At 41.8% G+C, this 23,752-nt stretch overlaps 1 protein-coding gene across 1 annotated transcript in view; it reads left to right on the top strand.

Moving 5' to 3' along the window:
• Positions 1-23,752, top strand: part of LOC139963502 (uncharacterized) — a 74,448-nt gene that overhangs the window by 21,529 nt on the left and 29,167 nt on the right. The window contains exons 4-5 of the mRNA XM_071964324.1: positions 4,980-5,051; positions 20,268-20,363. Of these exons, the coding sequence (XP_071820425.1) occupies positions 4,980-5,051; positions 20,268-20,363 (168 nt within the window). The remainder of the gene's footprint in view (positions 1-4,979; positions 5,052-20,267; positions 20,364-23,752) is intronic.

Below are 23,752 nucleotides of genomic sequence, written 5' to 3'. Positions count from 1 at the left end.
TGGCATTGCCTCTCCCACGATAACAAGGAAAGATATATAGTAGCCTTGCATTCCTTATTCAGTACCTGCGTGGCAAGATGCCTGTTTTTGTTGTGTGTGAAGAAACTTAATATTGTAAACGCACCTATAGTCATAGATGCAGGATGCATGGCCTTTGCATTTATGTACACAAAATACACAAATGTATACTATGTACTGCAATACTGTGTCAGGATCCCTAGTACATTCCCATTTACTCTAGCTTTGATCTGAATCAATCAAAGCCTGGGTTAAAAACTGCTGAGAAATCTTATCTCCTGGTCTGTGAGATGGATTTATTCTAGACTTGGTGTAAGAAGGGCCTTATTAAAGCATCTAATTATGGATCGATTCACAGCAACAGAGGTTGTTAAGTTTTCCTATACTCATCATTTTTGTAGATCTACAGTAGTTTAGGCCTTTGCTTAAATATTCTTGTGCATAGTGTGTGGTATGAGCAAGATTTTATGTTCAGTGGATTTTAGAGATTGAGTAAGTACTATTGAAAGCAACCCTTTCCATGCATCCAGTATTAATTGTAAGCATTCAGATTCCAGACACATTTGTATTATAAACTAACACCATAAAGTGGGTAAGCTTTTGGTTTATTGTTGTGCAAGTAATTTTAGTCAAGTTTAATATTTAAAATATTGATCATTTAGAACAGGGCTTAATATATGATATGAGCAGCATCCCACATTGCTGAATGTTTTATTTCATATAAAAACATACTGTAAGTGTATTGTGAATTAATTGCCATGATATCATAATTATTTCTGATGTTGAAATATTAGTAAATAGCTCATCCACAGCGATGATATGTAATAGTTTCTGACCTTATTGTCTCACACTAATTTAGAAGATTATTACAAAATTGGCAGTTTTATACCAGACTAATACTTATTACTATCCACAAAGTGTTTGGTTAGGGCTGATCCACAATGTATGTGTTATGATAGCACCAGCAGTATTGTGTATATGGAGGGACCAGTATCTTTTTGCCCTGTCAATGGCCCTCAATAAAAAGAACTTTTTACTAAGGAGCTGAAACAACCACCCTCTGTTTTACCATCACAGCTTGAGGTAATTATCATGAAGTCACCGATGGCTGTTTCGTAGACAGTCACATAGCAACCAATAACATTGCTATGTTAATAATGATTGTTATCAGAAATGTAAGAGAGAATGTCAATATGTACCATGACTGTTCCCAGGTCAGTAACAGGTACATTACACTATCTATCAACAAGGTTTGCCAGCTGTGGCATATATGTTTCCATTCTGTATCCTTAACAAGTACATACCAGCAAGCAGAAAAATACAGGAATATTGCAGGTCGAATCATCAATTTGTTGTAATTACTTGGAAAGTTTCTCCCTGGTAGTAATCCCATATACAGGTGTTCAATTACCTAAAAATTCAAGGTTGATATAAAATAATCAGGAAAAATTTTACCTTGCATATTAATATTTTTTAATAAGTTTGATATATCAGCCCGGTGTTAAAAGAAGCATTCTGTCTGTACGCAAAGTTGTTGATACTGCAGCAATAACGATACAGTACCTACGATGAAGTGTGTGAAAATGGTCTCTGTCAAGAATTCCAAGTATTCTGTAGAATAGCCCTAGTAACTAATAAACCATGCTATTAGTTCCATCATAGTTCTTGTCAGAATGATTTGCACAGTTTAATACCGACCTGCGTGATTATTTATTCAAGGAGGCTCGCGTTGCTCCTAAGGTGTGTCCCCTGTAGGGATCAGAGATTCTTTACATCTCAAGTTCACCATTCCCTGCCGATTCCTAGCACTTATTACCGATGTGCTGTTAGCTCCGATCAGCAGGAATAAAGACTCCCATCAGCGGGAATAAAGACGGTTAATTTGTCACTCGGTTTACTGGCACTTTGAAGGTCGTTTGCTCAGCTTGTAAATATTGTCGTGTATGCATGCATCTTTTGATCAAACGTGAAAAATGTTACATAAATTGTCCTTGAATTTTCTTCTTTTCTTTTTCACAAGCAAAGTTTTTAAAAAGTTTATCATTTTTCTGTTTACAAACACCATTCTTTATTTCAAAGTGACAATTATTGGTGTTTATACTAGTGGTAGAACAGACACAATTATCACACTATTATTTAGTTCCAACATCTGGAGCTTAATAATCATTGTAGAGGTACAGTTATGGTCCTTCCAACTTCCTTGCTGAAGTTTTCATGTCTAATACATATAAACAGTATGATCAAGTGGGTATCACAATTCCATAATACCATAAACATGGAGTGAAGATTGAAAAGCGAATTAGTAACTTGGTACACCAAAGTCTTCCCTGAAGGATCACCGAAATGAGATGAACAACAATTGTTATCACCGATCATAAATGCTGTTATAGTTTATTTTGGCTGAATGTTGCTTTAAGGTGGATCCTGTATTCAAAACTTACATGATAATGTTCCAGGTAGGTTGGTAACATAATGTGGCACAGTTTGTCAACTTAATATATTGTTAAGCAGAACTTACCATTTTGCTTCTGTTTATATTTGAGGGCTCCTCTGGAAAGCAGTGCTCTGCACCAAGGGCGTAGGAACCGGGGGGCTGGGGGGCGCCAGCCCCCAGTGAAAAATATGGGGGGCAGAAGTATCATTCCGCCCCCCCCCCCCTCCGCAAGTCAGAAAACCCCTTTTTCATTTCCAAATGAGAACAAAATCTCATTTGGAGCACCAAATTGCATCTAAGGCCAGGTGAAAATGCAAAATTATTTACAAACTGGAGTGGGTGTTGAAGTGTGCTATATTGCACCAAATTGCATCTGAGGCCACCTGGAATTGCAAAAAAAAATCCAAAGGGGAGGGGGACACCCCCTCCCCTTAGACCCCTCCTCCAGGCCGGCCTTCAGTCTTCAGCCCCCCCACTCAAAAGTACCCTCCTACGCCACTGCTCTGCACTGAGCAGGACTACCCTCATTAAAGATGACAATAAAAAAAAAAAAAAAAAAAAAAAAAAAAAAAAAATAAAGAATCTTTAGATGAATATGTAATCAATGAATACTAAGATATTTGTTTGGGTATTAATAATAACCTTTGCTTGTTTTTACTTTTTAGCATATTAAACTCTATGGTGAGACCCACCATGCACATAATGATGAATAACATCCACTAAGAATTAAACCTTCCTATTTGATCCTCCAACCTCCCAGGTTTACAACCACAAAACATCCTTGCGCTTTTAACACACATTTAACTTTGATTTTCCTCTTTATTTAGAGAACAAACAGAGTAATAACAGTTAAACATATTTGTCATTTCACAAACTTTCCTTAAGATGGCAAGTGACTAATATGGATAAGATTACATGGGAGCAACGACCGTTAGATGGGGGCTTTCTACATGTGTGATAATTACAATAACCGATGCACCACTTAAAAAACTTGTCTGTTTTAATTTTCGTAGAAATCTACCGAGATGCATTTTCTTGACAGATTAAAATGTTACAGTCAGTTGTTTTAAGAGTTTGTGACATGTTGGAGAAGGAGAAGTTTGAGGAGTCAGAGGAAAGATAGTAGGATAAGATGAAGTTAGTATTTTATGACAAATTGAAAGTTAGGAAGACCCCATAGATCGATGACTGATGTGCTGACATAGCAAGGTTCTCCCCTTGAAGATTAAATTTCAAGTACATGAATCAGTGTACAATAATTAATAGCAAGCTTTGAAGAGCTTATCTTCATGCTTCTGGAAAAAGACTAGCAGCTCCATCCTTTCTAGCATTGGGCACAATGGCTAGATGAGTTCATAATTCTCTCCACCGAATAGAGAATATTTAATTGAATACTAAATGACATGAGACAAAATTAAAGGCGGGAGATGGAAAGAGGTTTGAAGAAGTCCCTTGGTACAATGACTGTATTTCAGCAAACATTGAGGTGTCATCCTACTCAGTAATTAAATTTAGTGACTGATGGACTCGTTCCATGGGGAGGTACTGTAGAATCCCAACTGGTGGCATCAGTCATACATCATATGAGGGGTCTTATGATTTCACAGCCACATTTTGCAATGTGTTGTAACTTTTATGGCATTTGGAAAAAAACATATAATAATTTTGTTGTAATGCATATGTTCATCTCATCTTACTAACATTTATACAGATCTCTGTGGGTAGTGATCAGTTGCTGTTTTAGCACTTGTACAGATCCTGTACAGATAACTTTGTGTACCACAAATTTAATGTACTGTTTAAATTGCATCATTTTGCCAATCTTATGCTAGATATCGTCATCCCTAAAGAGATGTCAGTGAACAATCCTAACAGGTACCAGTTCCTTTACAGTTGATTGACCAATTCAATATACCTGTAGTATGTAGAATTTGGCAGCCGTCTACAACCTTTATAGGCCATGGTCCATCAAAAGGTTGTGACATTTGGGTGCAATGCCCCTTCTGCCCCCCCGGCCCCCGGCCCCCATAGAAGCCTGCAAGAGTAACCTGTTAGGTTAGGGTATAGAATTCCATGCTGAATGACAAATATGTATGTCAACATAATTGTTTAGAACTACATAACTATCAGGGAAATGGGAAGAGACTATAAACGAGTGTGAATGGCACACAATGACTGTTTATTGTTAACGACCAGTGCTTGTTATTTAGATGCATGGGATCGAATCTTGGCAGTTGTACTGTAGTCAAGAATTGCTGCACATACTGACTATTGCCATTGGGTGAAAATGGTACATTTCTCCACTGAAGCCCTCATGATCAATCACAGTTTTACGCAGAGACTCACACTGCCCGACTACAGTATTTCAAGTTTCCCACAAAACAAGTTGAATTGAGTCGGAACGCAGCGTGAAGCCGTCTTCAAACTTGACAGCATGCCCGTACTGAACAGTTGTGATAACATGCTAGTGAAGAAACGCCATTATTTGTCTTTTTAACGCATACATGTCTATTTGTTCCATCCACAGTACATTGGAACACTGGATGTACCAAGACCAAGTAGCAGGGTGGAAATAGTCGCTGCAATGAGAAGAATACGGGTAAGTCTTAATAGCCATTTCAAGTCTTTTACACTTTACATGCCACATATTGAAGAATATTGTCCATGCCAACAGTGTATTTAGGTTGTCTTCATCAAGTATTGCATGACAGAGCAAAAGAGGAAAAAAAAAAGAAGCAAATTTATGAGAATTTTATTTGACATCTGTCTACCAGACAAGCATTGTAAAGACTTTATTAGAGTTTGAAAATGTCAAGGTCGATCTTGTAAACAAATTAAGGTGTTTTTTTTTTGGCACATACAATATTAAAACGTAGTGTGATATTCAGGCTGTGTGACATGCTAAAAATGAAAGGAATTTTTTACATGGCTTTTTGTAAGTACTTTTTCTTGGATAATTACATTTTTGATATTCATTCGACTCCAACATTTCCCATTAACGGTAAAAGATACTCATCAATATAACTCTAGAAACTGTTGAATGTAGACTAATGTCACCATCGCCTCACTTTGTATGCACTCACGACATTTCCATTTTAGCACTTACAATGGCTTAATTGAATATTCTGCATTTTCTCTGTGGCAAAAAGATACGCTCTAGACAGTTTGAATACGTGACCAAAATCAGTTCACAATGGACAAACCCCGCTGCCTGTTGTTTTCTACTTCCTGAATCTTTCTGGGAGAATTGAGTAAATTGAATTGCCTCATGACATCAGCATTTCGTCAGATTCGATGATTCATCTCCTCGGCAGCGCGCTGCTGCGCGCTGACGGCACAGTCACCTGTTTCACTGACGAACTGTTCCTCTCCTCTGATCAATGATTTCTTTCCCTCCCGCCTCTCAATATCTCCATCCTCCTTTGATCCTCCTTCGGCTTCCAACTGCTCGGAGGATACTTCTAATTAAGTCGACTTGCGAATTGATCGCAGGTGCCTAAGGGGGTTTCGGAATATTAATGTGGGGGAGGTTTCTCTGACGTCTTGTGATTAAAAGCCTGTGTGACTGATAGTGAGCTAAAGTGTGCTGCAAACCCGAGTGGTATTTTAAAACTCGAGGAAGCACCTACAGCACTACATTCCATCAGGTATCGTCCTTTTACTTATAGCAAATATTTTTGAAAAGGTTTTGATTTAATCATACCTAGCTGCATGTGTGATCCAGGTACTTCTTTTCCATCACCTTTTTTGGGCAGCTTCCAACTTTTCAGAAATGTTGTTAATCTCTTTTTTAATTTGTTTAGTCTTTTGTTCAACATTTTGTTCCATTGTGTGTACTTTGGAGGCGGGCAATGTATTAAAACTGAGATGTCATTTGTATTTGTAGATATACTGTATGGTTGATGATCCTTTTAATACTTGAATACTTCAGTACTGTTTGATGGTCATTTTTGTTGAGATGGCAATGTTTGCAGGCAAATTGATGAATAGGAATCCATTCACTCCCAATTTGTAACACGAAAAGGGAGTTTCCAAGTTTTAACTTGCGAGTTGCCCAAGCCATATGTATGTACGGATATTATAATAATGTATTCTACAAAGAAACTGTACTGTAAGCTTTTCAGTATTGTGTATCAGAGATAGCAAATATAGTGTGGCAGACCACTTTCATAGCACATACCTGTACTGTGCATATGTAGCTGTTAATAATGCTACTACCATCACAGAGAATCTTTAGGCTTTAGGTGTAAATTTAATTGCCTCCTCATCTCCTTCCCTGTGGCACACTTAAAAAAGAGCTTGAAGAATACCACTATGTGTGCAGTAACAAAAGAATGAACCTTGTTACCTGGGAATAGACATTCTCCTTTTAAGGAGCTGTTAGGTACCCCCCCCCCCCCCCCCTGGAACAAAAGGAATGAGGAATGCAGATTCTGCGATAACCTTTTGGATGTGGTCTCACTTTTGTGAAGATAACCATAAAACCAGCCTAAAGTTGCAGTATATTTGGGTCACCAATTTCTGGCAGTATTCCAAATTTATCAAGTATTACTCAGAATATATGCAATTGATCAAACTTGAGACCCAGTGTTTAAATAATTTCACTAACGAGTGTTAATTAAAGGAATAAATGAAAGATTTCATTAAAATCTGAAGCAGTTTGTTGCCCAGACACTCTTCACTTTTGTATTTATCATGCACAGTAATTATGTGACTGTTGAGTGCAAACTCTTTAAAACTTGTTCAAAATTTGTTCATTATTTATCAAAATATGGTTATAGTCAACAGTGAGTAATATCATTAAGGAATACATTTAATATGAGAGGATTTCATTATTGCTTAGTATTAAATTATGAACAAAGTCAAAACAGAAAGCTTCTTTAAGCTAGATTCTCAGTACCACATGTTGGATGTTATTGTTCAGGGAATTCAGAAAAAAGCAACTGTTTTATTAATATCATGTCATCAGACATCAAACAGTGTTTCTGAGGCTATCAATCAGTCTATTTGTCTATTTGTCTGTGCATATAGGCATAGTGCAATAATGAAGAGAGTGTATTAATGCTTCCAAATGACTGGTATCACTGTAACAGGCATGGATCTAATAGGGAAAAGTGGTGGTTAGTTAAAAAGGAGTGAGTCAGAAATTGAAGCATCGAAAGATAAGTTACAGCGACCAACTTGTCAAGTTTTGGGCCTGATATTCAAAATGAAATTTTTAATTCATCTCGGCATTGGGAGGTAATTTCTATTCTCTCCTTAGAACAAACCCTGTTGTACTCATTCATAATTAAATATCCCTTTATCTATAAACTGAGGGAATTCATTTAGTAGTGGATACATTCATTTGCATATAAACTAGAGTTATCACCTGTAGATAATTTGAGTGTCTCAGTGCCACACATTTCAGATTACTTGAGTTTGTCATTGCCTTTGGTCCATGAAGGTTTTGTCCGATTTTTATCCTTCCTGGTGATGATGGACTGATGTTAAAGAACATACTTATTGCAGGTTCAAAGTCTTTCAGTTAGTTACTCAATATGGAAAAAAAACAGTTTATGCCATGTCAGTACAAAATACATACCTGTAGCTCTCAGAATCTAATATTCATTTCCTAATGGGTATTTACTTTCAGCAATTGTGCATTCCCTTTCAAATGATTCACAACAAAAGTAACTCCTTCAATAGACATTTCCATCACAAAAAAAACTAGTAACCTTTTATGTTACTGTATCTCTTTCAAATCCCCAACCAAAATATATACATAAATGCCTCTTATTACGGTGTATTGAGACAATGCAAATTTGCTCAAGCACAATTTATACTAAGAGTAGTCTAACCTTCTAAAATTGCAATTTTCATTTGCATGTAGTTGAAAAGGTAAACATATATAATGGCAACCTAATTTGCTCTGCATACAAACGGAGATATGATGAAAATATCACAAATTTGAATTGCTAATATTAAGTAATAACCTAGATTCATTTTGAATTTAAACACTCTTTAATGGAAGAAATGCATTAGAAATACAAATTTATTCAGCATTTGGTGTTCAAGCGTAGTACATGTTGTTGTATGTGCTAGATTTTTAATGCACAATTTGGGAGGTTTTGTAATGTGTTAGTTTGTAGTTTCTCAAGAAACAAAAAGTAAATTATGGGATTGATTGATTGATCTACATAGAATGAAACAATCAGACCAAAATTCTCTCACATATTACATCCCATTCCCAAAATCACTTTGTTACCATCGAATAAAGTCATCCAGATTATGCCTAAGTACCTTCTTGATGACACTGTTGAGGTGGGTAAGCATTGCTTACAAACACAATGTCCTGCCATGTGTTGAGTGTGTCTTGCCTTGGTTCTTCCTGTGTTGTAGGGCACTAAACACTGTAGATAGATTAGAGAAGTAAATTTCAAGGTTGATAATTGTACTGATGGCTTCCAGTGCAATGCTATATTGGGAGTACAACCTTGACAGTATGTTAGGGTTTGATGGATCTTACCCCTTGGTATCTAACCTCAGGCTAAGGTCATAGAGGTCACTTGTCATGCTTGAAGATGGACTTCACTGGTATGTCAGTGTTTCGGACTTCAAATTTTCCAGCTTTTTTTCTTTATATTGGATGAAACTGGACCAATTGTGTAATATTGATTCATGCCTGATAGTTGGTTAAGACTTGGTTAAGATTTTCAGCAACATTTCAGCGCATTTGAAACCTATTTTGGGTTGGAGCAATACACATAGGTTAACATACATCAAATACACACAAGGTTTAATGCTGTTATAGTTATTTGTACTGAATCTACTGATGGATTGCACTGTTGTTGTTCTCAATTTTCCCAAAAAGAAATATATTGTATAATATCAGCTTGCAAAATAGCCAGCAGCCAGTTTTGGTTATTGTACATGCAGTATGGTAGGTTTGTAAGGTCAAATGTCACTGAAGCTTTTGAGTGGTTCTGACTTCTGAGGAGAATATATCCAAGATCTGTCAAAGATATTAAATTTGAAATGAAATGATGATTCAGAATTCAGAATGGAGAGTCTGTTTTGGCTCTTAGTATATATAGCTATATTGGCAGAGACATAGGTGGGTGGGTGTATATGTTTATATCTTTGAGTGGGAAGACTGAGTTATTAGGTTCAACAGGTGAATAGTTCAGTTAAGTTACCATGGTAACTGTTCTTGTCAGCTTCTTCAGGAAGTGTTGTCAGGGAAAAATCCACTATTATGTAATGATTAGGCAGCTTTTGTCCCCACTCTTGATAGAATCATTTTGCTCTATTTTTGCGTATGGTTAATCTTGAAACTTGAAAATTTGAAATGCCTTGAATCCTGAATCCTGGAAAACTATTGAAGGGGATTTTAAACAGTGAACTCTGGGTTACAAGACCAGTGCTTTCCCAACTGAGCTTCCCAGCACATAGTTGGTGGCGATCCCTATATAGCGGTTTCTCTGTTGGGTGCGCCAGTCAGGAACACAGTACCTTGCATGCTACGTAAGCCGGGATTCATTCATTGCGACCCAGAAAGTGGTAGGGAAGGGATTTCAAGAGAAATGTGGCTGATATAATTAAAAATATTTAAGCCTAAATTGGATAATATTTTGGGAATATGAATCTTCCAAAACAGGATACAGTAGCTAGCTATAATAATATTTAGGCCTTTTGATGCTTCAATTAGATTAACGCACAGGTATAATAATGAATCAACCAATACCTGCAGCTGATAGAGAATTTTGTTTTGATTCAAATATTGGTGACCTGCCAGTTCATACATACTACCTCCATCCTTACAAAAGAACACATTTCAATATCCTTACTAAATATTTCTTTTAACCTTTAACCTGACTTCTCACAATGGATTCTTTGTGTATTTATTTCACAAATCCACATGTGTTGTAACCAAAGCTTGGGCATTCGGCTTATCCCATAAATAGACATTGAGTAACACCCAGTCCCAGTTCAACTTTTAACACCTCTAATTAAAACATACATGACTGTGATTGTAAGATTTTAAGATACAGAGCCAAAGTACAAATATTATAATGGAAGCACTCTGAACCTAACAACCTGCATATTATGCTGGATTTTGTTAGTGTGTGTAATAACTCTGACCAAAAGAAATATCTGTTCTGATTTCATCCAGGTACGTAATATTCACACAGACTTGAATTACTCTCAATCCAAACTAAGACTTCATCTATTAAAAGGGTTACAGCCAACTTGCTGCTTTTCACACCCAAGTTCTTGGGAAACTTCTCACACATTAATCTCACACATTTAATGTATTTTAGTTTCATTGCCTTGTGTCATCTGTTCGTTGTACTTTTGATGGACTGGAAGGAACAGATTTCCAATTACCTTACAGTTTATTTCCTCTTATAACCACTATTTATGGAGTTAAACATATCACCACAAAGACAATTCAAACTGCAGGTTGAAGCTGATCTGGAACACAGATGGGCATTCGGGGAAAGGAATGGGATTTTTTCAAAATTCTGCTAATGTGGCCCATTAGAATCTTATGGCAAGGGAAAACATGATATAGATTTAAAGTAGTGTTGCGCCGATATCACCAATATCGGTTTTGGCCGATATCCGATATTATCATCCCAATATCGGTCCGATACTGATACGATACCGATATTTTTTAACAGACAAAATAAACTGGACGCAGTAAATGTGAGCCTTAACATCGTAAAGACTTAAAAGTTGCTTACAGTGTTAACGTATGCTTGCAAAATTGCATCTTAATTAGGTTACGAACTGTCGATCACAATGTAAAAGTTATAATTTATTGAGTTTATACTCAATGTACAACTTATTCACTTGACCGTATAGAGAGAATAAAACTGAAAATCAGTAGAGAAATTACCAATTGTGTACGGAAAGTAAGGTGGTACACCTTTCAAATATTACGAAAGATCAAGCAATTTTACTCTCGAAAAATTCACGCAAAACTGGCATATCGTACTAAATGCAACTAATGTCATGTAAACAAGGCTCTAGTGCATCCATTTATGAATATACCGTAAGACCCCATCTGTTGTTAAGCGGGGGAAAAGAAAGTATTTTCTAGAATTTCCAAAAATACGGAAAAAATAATATCCTACCATAGTTAAGTGTATGGCAAATAGCCTAACCACCTTGGCGGTTACGGATCTCACGTAACTAAAAAGTTCCCTGGCAACGTGCCAAAAATGTTAACAAACAGGTGTTACACAGGGGATGAGCTCACAGTTGTTTGGGAAGGTACCTGGGAAAATTTGCAGCACATGTACCGTGGTAGTTGGGTATAGGGTTAAACACTGCAGTTGTAAAAATGTACGCATAGTGCACGCTATTCATTGTTAGGCAGTCTAGAAACAAGGCTTTACTGAACGTTGTTTGTTTCATAATATCGGAAGTTTTGTAAGTTGCACAGATTGAAAGACAGATTAAATCTCTTTTCATTTTATAACATTATATAGGTACTCTAACTCGTCATTTTAAAATTTATCAGTTTCGTGACAATTTAAATAAAAAAAGTTGTCAGTATTTTGTGTTCGCGGGAAATTGAACAAGGTTTTCCAGCACTGCTGAACTGTGCAGTTATACATCATGTTCAAGGTTTTCACGGAGGCCTTGTATGGTTAGTACAGTGTATTTATAATGCTACACTGATACTGTGTGTAGGCCAAGGTTCACGAAGGTCATTGGTTATATTTGCGCGCCGTAGACATGTTTTTAGAGGTTACGGAGGGTCAGGTTTCCATGGATATTAATCGAAAATCAATCTGAGTTTAACTGACGCTAAAGAAATAGATCGTCTTGGGCAGATTAACAGATCATTGCAAGTATTAAGAAGTAGCTCTGCTGTTAAAAAGAAAAGTTCAATATCGGTTTGCTGTTATCGGCAATTAGGCAAAATTTTACCGATACCGATATGCTGCCGATATTGGAAATATCGGCCGATACCGATATTGAAAACGATTATCGTAGCAACACTAATTTAAAGGCCTACTTTGAGGACTTGTTTTTGTGTAGAGGTCTAGGGTCTATTAGTGATAGGATAGTTCAATATATAAACCAAAGAATATGTAGAAGTTAGTGATCTTTATTCGACCATGTAACATTTCTAATTTTCTACAGTATAACAACCAAGGTACATCCTTTAGTATTGCGGTTCACTGATTCAGTCGAAATATCATTTTTGCCAAACCCAGATCTAGAAAGTATAAAATGTACTACTTTGAACACTGAACCACAATTACTGTTGCTTCCACCTGGTGCAGCAAGAGAGGAGGTTCATAAAGATAATGGAATGTTTTCAAAACCTTTTAGAATCACTACATGATATTTCTTTAGATTTCCAGTCAAACCATCAAAAGCCTATCACTTGCCCTGTAACTGACAACAGGACACATGGAAAGCACCATGGCTGTTTACTACAGTACTGGACTATATCATGTTATATATCTGTGCCTTTCCTTGCATCTTGATTTACTTCAGAGAAAAGTAATAAAGTTAGTGGAATGTCAATGCTGTGTCGAGGGTCATTTCGGTCATTTCATTGTTTAATGGTACATTCCTGCTTAAAAGGTATACAGAAAATATACTGTGTATTTGTAGTGTCAAAGGTCATGGTGAGGTATGCCCATTAACCTGTCCTATTAGGTTTTCTTATAATAGCAGACTCTTAGACCTAGTGGTGGTCACACTGAGACATTGGTATATATGTAACTTGTGCTTCTAAAATATATAAGCTCTTGGAATCTCTTGCCTTTACTTTACTGTTATCAGTATAAGCTGTTATCATGATAGGGTAATATATAATAGGGTGTTATATGATAGGGCATTATATGAAAGGGCATGATATGATAAGGTATAAAAAGGGTTCCATAGAACAGTATCATGGTAGGGTACCTTGGTATGGAATCATGACCTATATGTATAACATATCGAATCATAGAATGTTATGGTATAATATTTTAGATTCTGGAATCATGGTATGTTTATATTGACCTTTCATGTGGTTAGATAGCATGTTTCTGTATGTGATATGTATAACAGTCTAGTATCATGACGCTAGTGCATAAAGTGTTCAGCAATGAAATTTTATTTATTTACTTCGCTCCTCGCTTACCTGTCTCCTCACAACCTTAGCACCTCATTCTACCGTGCCTATAAAGTCCTGGTAAATAAATAACACTGTGCGCCCTCTATGACCGGACCCCCCTTCCGGTCCCTCCTCCTTTTTCATTCTACCATTCCAAGTGCTTACACGCATATTTTTCTTGTGGATAGTTTCCTTGGAAAATTGTCTTGGTTTTCTTCGACGATCGCCGGAAGTTTTTTAGCTTCGGATCTTTAGAAGTTTGACAGTCCTTTCCTGACCGATAAGTATCCTTTTTATCAAAAGGGAGGGTTTTGGGGACTGTTTTCGTAGTGCGTTTCCTCCTCGGGTTGGTTTGCGGCGGGGTTAGCAGTTCCGCGAAACTGCCTAGGTTCCCGCCCTATTCCTCCCCACGCTATAGCGTGTTGTTGTTTTTGTGTTTTCTTAGCTTGTTTACTAGCTTTCTTCCCCCCAATTAGTTTCTCTCGTCCCCCTTTTGGGGATTCATATTGCTCACATATATTCACTCTTTTTCGTATGTATTTCTCGCTCTCTCATTTTTGTTTCAGCTTGCATTTTCATGTTAGGCCACCCCGTAGCGTTACCTTGTTTACCGTTGCTAGGTTACGCTACGCTCCACCTAAGCCTAATTCCCTCCCTAGTTCTCCCCTCTTACGTTAAGCTTCTATTGTTGTTCATTTATCACTAAGAAGTAATCTTCCTTAATCCGGTTATTCAGCATGTCACGCAATCCATTGAAGTGCATCAACTGCTCTATGTTTCGCCCAGGCAGAGCCTGGGACGAACACGACCTTTGTCCAAAATGCAGATCCTGCACTCGACGAGACCCCTGCCTGGTGTGTATTAAGTTTACACCAGCTCAGTGGCAGGACATCGACCTGTGGCTTGAGGGCTTACGTAGCAAGCTCCAGGGAAGGCTGGACTCGATCCCGAGCGCAATCGGGGCGCCGGAGGTTCCAGGAATAACGGGAGATAGAGAGGAGGAGGGAGTAGTAGAGAGAGAGGTGGAGGAGAGTGGCCAGGAGAGGGCCGAAGGAGAGAAAGAGGTAGAGAGAGAGGAAAGAGAAAGAGAAAGAATTCCCCTAACGGCCCCGGCTACGTCCGGATCAGTTACGGCCAGAGGGAAGGGCAGGAGCAAAGGCAAGGCTCCTGCCAGGAAAAGACCTCCAAAGCAGAGGCACAGCTCGGCCGGGCTGGAGACTCCGTCTCAGTCCGGGCCGCAGCTAAACAGACCCACAGAGCGCGGCCCTCCGGCCGTGGGAGGCTCGGGTCCTAAAGAGAGAGCAACCGAGGGGACGCGGAGACGGAGCCGGTCCCGTTCCAGGGAGCCGGACAGGGAGCCAGAGAGGCGGGTTCCGACGGAGATCCCGGCCCGAGAAAGTAGGGAGAGAGAGTCCTCCCGCCGACCCAGAAGGGAGAGATCGGGGTCGCATACAAGATCCCCAAGACGTAGAGAGAGGAAGAGATACTCTCCAATCTCCGACGAGTCCTCGGACTCTTCCGACGATGGATACAGAAGATCCAAGAGGAGGCGCCGGTCCCCGAGACGGCGTCAGGAAGAGGAACCAGCTTGGCTTTCCAAACTCACCGGCCTGCTACGGCCCCTGCTGGAGCAAAGGACGTCCACGGTAGCCGACGTGGCACCGGGCCCTACCAGCCCCGTATCGACCATGGCCCTGCAACCGGCCCCGGACCCGGACGCTCTGGATTGCAGAGCGTCGGTGAATCTTTCCGGCTTGGAGGACGAAGGGGAGCCCATAGATCCAGATCCTCTCGACTACGATCCTATGGAGGACAGCTTTGGTCACAATTACGAACCGGAGGAAGCACCCGTGACAGGAGGAGCCCTCCCACAGGAGCTAATAACACGGGCGGCAGACATATTCAGACGACACCTGGGGTTCGAGGAACCCGAGACGCAACCGCAGAAGGCGGGCCGGGTATCAAAATTGACGGCGACCGGCGAAGCGTCATATAAGCCCAAAACTACCATACCAGTAGACGCAACCTGTTATGACAGATTTGAGGCCATTGCCAACAAGACCAAGTGGACGGCCTTCCCGGCCAGGGCAGATAGAGCGGTCAGGGTACCTGACGAGGCATGGAAGGACCTATTCAGATGCCCAACCATTCCCCAGGAGGCCAAGGAGAGATTAAAAGCCGAACAAGGGGCCTCATCCACACACGTGTTCAAGACCCCGGACCAGAGGAAGCTAGAAGAGCTTTTGGTAGAGGTGGACATGGCAGCCCGTTCGGGCATGAAGTTCGCATCGGTACTAATGCTATCAGCCGAAGTCCTTATGCGACACCACCAACAGCTCCCTGAGGACAGCAGCCAAGTATCCAGGGACGAAGCGGGCCAGCTCCTCCTGCTGCTGGGCCCCCTCGTCAGACTCGCGTACGATCAATTTGCAAGGGTCGCTACCAGGTCCGTTAAGGCCCGTAGACAAAACATCGTCTCCGCCATCCACTGGCCTTCGACGGAGGCGAAGGACAGAATGCTGGAACTACCAATCCTCGGGGAAGACCTTTTTGCGGGCTGCTTCCAAAAGAAACTCCAGGAAGAGGTAGCCCGAAGGGAGACTCTGGCCAAATCAGAATTCCGACCCCCACCTACCCAGAGAACCAGACCCTTCCGCCCGAGGGAGAGCAGAGCACCTAGGGGAACGAGAGCAGCACCCGCCAAATCTATGAGCAGAGGAGCTCTCAGAGGCCGAAGCCGGGGGGCAGCCTTCCGTCCAACCCGCCCCTGGGCCCCCAGAGGAGGCAGAGGCTCCACGTCGACCAGACGGGACAGTGACCGCTCCTCCAATCGACCAGCGTTCGCCGCCCAGCCCTAGGGGTGCCCACCTCACCGCGGCCATTCCGCCGGTGGGGGGGAGACTAACAAACTTCTCCCAGCAATGGGAATTTATTGGCGGGGACAAGTGGGTGTTGGACACAGTCAAACACGGGTACAAAATAGAATTCTCCTCCAGCCCACCTTTCGGGGGCGGAGGAAGGCAGACACTCACACCCACGGACCCCGTCAAATGCTTAGCCCTAGAAGGGGAAATTCTGGCCCTGCTGGCCAAGCAGGCAATTACAAGAGTTCCGGAAGAGACGGGACCACTCTTCCGGTCCTCCTTTTTTCTGACCAAAAAACGGGACGGCACCTGGCGTCCCATTCTAAACCTAAAACCCCTGAACACAAAACACATCAGACCAAAACACTTCCGTATGGAGACCTTAAACTTAATATTACCCCTACTCAGAAAGGGCATGTGGGCGGCGACCGTAGACTTACGGGACGCCTACCTGCACATCTTGATACACAAAGAACACCGACGATTCCTAGCGTTCCGGTACGCAGAACAAGACTACCAGTTCCGGGCGCTCCCATTCGGCCTAGCCACGGCTCCCAGAACCTTCACGAGAGTCGCGGGAGCAGTAGTCGCCTACCTCAGAAAAAGAGGGGTCACCCTCTACGTATATCTAGACGACTGGTTGGTAGTAGGGAACAGTCTATCGGAAGCAACCAACAACGTCCACAAAACGCTCCAGACCCTTCAAGAACTGGGCTGGATCGTGAACCAGAAGAAATCACGGCTATCACCCTCCCAGACGATCCAGTTCCTCGGGGCCATACTGGACTTCACCACCGGGGTAGCCCGACCCGCAGAAGAAAGAGTCGCGGCAGTCAAGGCGACCACACAACAGATCTTGGCACACCGGGGGTCACCAACGGGGACATGGCTCCGGGCCCTGGGACTCATGGCCAGCCTCGTCGATATAGTGAGACTGTGCAGGCTACACATGCGACCTCTGCAACTGCACCTGCTGAGGTCCGCAGACCCTACAGACCCAGACAAAACAACGCTCATCTACAGGTCAGAGGAGGTCACACAACACTTTCGATGGTGGCTCGACCCAAACAACTGGAGTTCAGGGGTACCCTTTGCGATACAGCTACCAATGACATCGATAACGACGGACGCGTCACTGTCCGGATGGGGAGCTCACTGGAGCAATCGCACAGCATGGGGGACGTGGTCCCAAACAGAAACATCTCTCCACATCAACATCCTGGAGATGATGGCGGTCAAAAGAGCCCTGGAAGCTTTCAACGACCACGTACAGGGAACGATAACCACAATCTTCACCGACAACACGACAGTGGTGGCCTACATCAATCGGCAGGGGGGCACCCGCTCAGAGAGACTGTGCCGACTCGCGTGGGAGGTGATAACAGCGGCCGAGGACTCCGGCACGATCCTAAGGGCTTCCCACATCGCAGGCAAGCTCAACGTGATGGCGGACGCCCTATCCAGGGGGCATATAGACCCCAACGAATGGTCCCTGGAACAGGAGACTTGCGACAGAATCTTTTCGATCTTCGGCAGGCCCACGATAGACCTGTTCGCAACACACAAGAACAACAAACTCCAGACCTTCTGTTCCAGACGATTCCACCCCCTGGCCTACCACACGGACGCAATGTCCCTCTCCTGGGACCACATGGATGCGTACATCTCCCCGCCGCTATGTATGATCGGACAAGTCCTCAGGAAAATTCGGAACTCCAAGGGCAGGTTCACACTAATAGCCCCGTTCTGGCCTCGCAGACCCTGGTTCGCCGAGATCCCCCAACTCCTCATGGACGTCCCAGTGAGTCTACCGGACAAGCCCCACCTACTGTCCCAGAGACAGGGAACTCTCTCCCACCCAGACATCAAGGGGTTACAATTAGTTGCCTGGAGGCTGTCCGGTCTTCCCTACGACAGAGAGGCTTTTCAGAAGCAGCTGCCGCGATGGCAGCCGACGCTAGAAGGGGAACGACCGCAGCGACTTACGATTCCCGTCTGCGGAAGTTCGACCAATGGTGCCGACCGAGACAGATACTGCTGCCTGCTGCCTCTGTGACACAGATAGCCGAGTTCCTCCTCTCACTCTTCGGAGAAGGGAAACAAGTCTCCACTATCAGGAATTACAGGTCGGCCATCGCTGCCATCCACCAGGGCTTCCCAGATGGCTCCACACTGAGCAATAACCCGTACATTGCACAACTCATCAAAGGCATGGCGAATCGTCGCCCACAGATCAGACGGCTGGCCCCCTCCTGGGGACTCTCAGCAGTGTTACATGCCCTGGCAGGACCACCATACGAACCAATGGCTAACGCCTCCCTGGCTGCCCTCACAAAAAAGACACTCTTCCTCGTCGCAGTTGCGTCAGCAAGAAGGAGGAGTTGCCTCCACGCCCTATCCACCAAGCAGAATCACATCAGATTTGAGGGCCACGGGGTGAGGATGGTTCCAGACCCGTCATTTATTGCAAAGAACCAGACCTTGACCTTCTTGCCAGGAGACATTTTCATCCCGGAAATTAAGACCATGTCATCAGTAGCCGAGGACAAACGATGGTGTCCAGTCAGGGCACTGAAGTGGTACCTGAACAAGACAGAGAAGTTAAGACAATCAACTTCTCTCTTCATCATACCACGACCACCCTACGCAGCGGCCTCCAAAGACACTCTATCCAGGTGGCTAGTAGAGATCATACGCCCGTTCACATCGGGGACCTCCCGACCAAGGGCTCACGACGTCAGAGGGGTCGCGGCCTCTACAGCCCTATTCGCCGGCATCCCGGTAGAGGACATACTCAAAGCAGCAGCGTGGAAAACTCCAACTACGTTCGTCGCCTGCTACTTGACCGACACTTTACACGCCGAAGCGGCATTTGGTAGCGCGGTGATGCGAGGTCCGGTGGGTAACAGGTCCCACCCCTCGGGCCTCCCACCATCGGGCAGTGCCACTCGGTGCTAAGGTTGTGAGGAGACAAGTAAGCGAGGAGCGAAGTAAATATTCCAAAACTTATTGGTTTGGATATTTACGAGTGACGAGCTTACCTGTCTCCATTCCCGCCTCCCTCCCCCGAGAGGGTGGTGGGACACAGCCGGACGGAGGAGCGGTCGCTCGACTTGACTCATGACTCCGAGCTTCACACCAGATAGACAGAACCACCATCCACCAGAGAGCCATCGACTATGTCTATCGGTGAGTGTACCTATGTGTCTCCGTATGCGTTTGCGTACATAGTCTTCCACTTACGTTCTCACCTAAGTTGATCTAAGGGTAACAAGTGGCGGACCGTAAATCTTTAGGCTCCTTGTTAGTGTAAGGGGTAGTTCCGCCTGCAGGGTTCAGGAGAGTGTCCCCCCTTCCCGCTGCGCCGGGGAGGGTTACACTCCCCCCTGCTAAGAAGGCGTCAGTGAATTTTTTGTTAGGGGTTCACTTTGGGAAGTTAACTCGACGAGGGTCGTTGGGGGTGGCCAGACCTTGCCACCCCCACTCCCGTGTCCGTGAGGCCACTCTTTAGGAATGGTCTCATGAGAAAGGAGGAGGGACCGGAAGGGGGGTCCGGTCATAGAGGGCGCACAGTGTTATTTATTTACCAGGACTTTATAGGCACGGTAGAATGAGGTGCTAAGGTTGTGAGGAGACAGGTAAGCTCGTCACTCGTAAATATCCAAACCAGTAAGTTTTGGAATATACAAGAAACACGGGTAATTTCTACATTGTTGGAAATTTTGTCTTCCAGCATCATAACCGCAGCTTGCTTTTTTTTGTAAATAACTCATTATGTGGATTTATGTAAAGTGATAACTGATGATCAACAAAACATTCTGCTCTCATTTTGTCTTTTCATCAGTATGAGTTTAAAGCTAAAGGAATCAAGAAAAAGAAAGTCAACATTACTATCAGTGTAGAGGGAGTTACAGTCTCGCTGAGAAAGAAAAAGAAACGGGTAAGTGTTTTTCAATCATTCTACTTTGTTTCAAGCTGTCTAGATTACACTGAAGCTATTATTCCTGTTCCCCTCACTCTTCCTTCGTTAGTCCCGATGTGTGGTACAGCTTTAATCCAACAGGTTAATCCCATGTTCCCCCTGCTGGACATGGTGTTTCAACTTTGAGCCCCACTGAAGGAGGGGGGATATGATTAAGAAAAAAACGCTGCTGGGTTTGAATTATGGCATGCTTCATGAGTATCAGGGAGGTAGGAAGCTTCCAAAAAGTGGGGTGGGATGGGGGCACAACATGAGAAGGGCACTTTTTCATTCCATAACCACCACTAGTTATGCTATAAACCAATACACACCGGCCATATCATATGATGTGTTAGTATGCTCTCAATACTATTATGGTGTGCTGCAACATTGATATTTTATTTATTGAGATTGTTTATTGTTAACGGTGCTACAAAAAGATATGGGATGCCATTTTAAAAATAGCATGTACAGACTAAAAATAATAATTAAAATAAAATATTAAAATTAAAAAAGGCTTAAGATATCCAAAAGACAGTTCTTCATCAAAGGGGCACATTTTATTTGCCAGTAGGGCACATTTGCTATTTTGGAAAAAGTGGGGGGCACGTGCCCCCAGTGCCCCCTGCCCCAGTTCCTACCCCCCTGATGAGTATAGCTTGGCTAAGTGGCTGGGTAATCTTGTTTGTTTTAAAACACTGGGTAACACCAGTAGTAGTGTAGTACAACAACCTTCAAGTCAGTCATGAGTTTTCTCTAAATACTAATCTTTTGTCATTGAAATGTTTATCCTTCAAGCACATTCTGACAAATTTAGGTCAAGTAACATTCTAGAGGTTCAAATTGCCAGACCTCCTAGGCAGTCTCGAAACCGAACCTAAGGGAACCTAGTGTACAACCTTTGCCTGTGCAAGATACTTTTGAAAAGTTTAGGGAAAAGTTTGACCCAATAAGAGAGACAATTTGTAAGATTACAGGGGGTACTGTTTCAGTTTTGATTAAATTTTAGACAACCGAAACAGTAGGTGGTGATCAACAATAAATGAGGATCACAAAGTTATTCTCTTTTCAGAAAAGTGTGGCCATAGCCTTAGTGTCCCCATGTGTTATTATGAATGATTCCCCTGAATTTAGAGTTTGTTATCTAGGTCATATTGCATTCTTTATGCAGCAAGAGAAATTCTAGGTTCTTTAGGATCCATCTCTATGCACCTGTTGTATTCATATGACCTTGTTAGCTTGTTGTGGAATTTGCAGTTTGTTTGGTTAAGTCCTTAATGTGGTTATGAGGCATTATTTAACAGTGGAAACCATATAAAATAGCAATACAAGTGGATGTTTCTATCATAGCATGAGTTTCCACAACATACAAAATAATTTTGATATGCTCAATTTCATTTCCGGCTTCTTCTGTTGGAGATATGAATCTGTAACATGTTAAAGCCCCCATCACTGAAAATGTCAAAAACTGCCTTGGTCTTGATATTCGACTGGATCTGAATGAACTCAAATTGTTTTCGTTTGCAGAATTGCTAGCTACCATGACAGTCTGACAGACATCAAATTTACTAATAAGCAGCACTCTAAGGCAACATATCATAAATAAAGATGTTATCTTGCAAGGTATTATAACCATGAGTACAATAATTAGGAGTGACATATCAAACAGTGCAACCCTCACATATTGTCTACAGTAATATGCCATTCTTTTATCACACTGTTACCAGTTCTTGGATACATTGCAAGTACAATAAATACCTCTGTTATCTGGACGTGAATTTTCTGGTCCCTGAACCAATATGTAAAGCCATGTATAACTGTATACTTTAATGTATACATATCATACTATGTGCAGAAGCTCCTGTACTGTACTTTTCAATACAATATTTAGCTAACTAACATATTTGAGGAAATTCAATCAATCCTGATTCTCTCCCACAATTCTAATATGTCTGGATATATTTCCAGAGTTATTTCACTCCTCTCTTACATGTCTCATTGCTACATTCACACTCTGAAGTAGCTAACATTAATGTGTTGCCATGCCCACAGTGCTACTGACAAATATGGCACCCTTGCTCTTTAATCTCAAGAAATTCCTGACAACATTTACAATAGCACCCCCATGCCTGCATCATGGAAAGCCTCCCATCCCTTTTACAGTGTTATGGTTTGTTCGTCATAATGAACAGATACTTCCGAAATTAAAACTTGTTTACAAGTGTTGTTTTTTACACCTCTGCTTCATATTGTGCACTCCTTGCCCAGTCCTGTCATGACACCATCACCCCATCTACTCTTCTTATATCATACTCCATCAGTACAGTATCTTCAGTTGTCAAATAGCTTAAAGATTATAGTCCAGGTCCAACATTCTTTTTGATATGTTAAAGAGGAACATAATCTAAGCATTCTGGTGAAATTTGCATTCAAATCCTATTTAACGTTTTTGAGATATTGGCAGTTGAAGTTGCCACCCTTTCGTACCAAAAGTGAAAACGGAGCAAACATGTGTAACGTCACTGTTGCACACCGATAAGTAATGATTTGTTTTCCTTTAAAATTGACGTCTAATTATATACTCCACAATTGGATGCATCCAAAATGTGAATGTACCATAGGTATGGGTATTTTATAAACTTCACATCTCCTTTAGACAAACTAGTAACCCTATCCAATGCAAGGTCAAATCAATAGACTGAAAAATAAAGAAACACAAACATTATTTGTCAGTGTGCAACTATGACATCACACCTGTTTGTTTCAAGTTTACTTTTAGTAGAATATCAGATAACTTCAACGGTCAATATCTCAAAAACGGTATATAGGAATTGAATGCAAATTTCACCAGAATGCTTAGATTATGTTCCTCTGTAACATATCAAACAGAGAAATTTTGACCTGGACTTTTCTTTTAAGTATCATGAATGGCATGCTGATAGCTTTAAGTACCAAGAATGCTTTCTTCCACAGATATTCTGTTCTGTAACCTGGCAATTTTTTTTGTCTCATTTATTTCAAAATTGTCCTTGTTGCAGATTATGTTAATACTGCAGCTGTTACCTGCAATGAAACTTTTTTAATAACAGGCTCGCAGATTTTCGGAAAGAAAATAAAGGTAGAATTTTCTTTGCCAGTGCTTAAGGCAAAAGTCTGTTCTAGAAGTAGAAAAGTGCAGCCGACATGTGAAATGATTTACAAAATGGATTCGTGTGGAAGTCAATATGGGTTTACATAGTAAAGTAGATATAAGCAGAAAGTCAATTCTATGGCTGTATTATGCCCAAAGGGTCTGGTAAGCTGTGATTTCCTTTGCCGTATGATATGCTAGAAGGCATAATATGAGCAGCGGGCATTCAAACCGAGAA

This window comes from Apostichopus japonicus, chromosome 22 (assembly GCF_037975245.1).
Source record: "Apostichopus japonicus isolate 1M-3 chromosome 22, ASM3797524v1, whole genome shotgun sequence".
NCBI classification, from domain to species: Eukaryota; Metazoa; Echinodermata; class Holothuroidea; order Aspidochirotida; family Stichopodidae; genus Apostichopus; species Apostichopus japonicus.
This window is presented reverse-complemented; position numbering and strand designations above follow the sequence as displayed.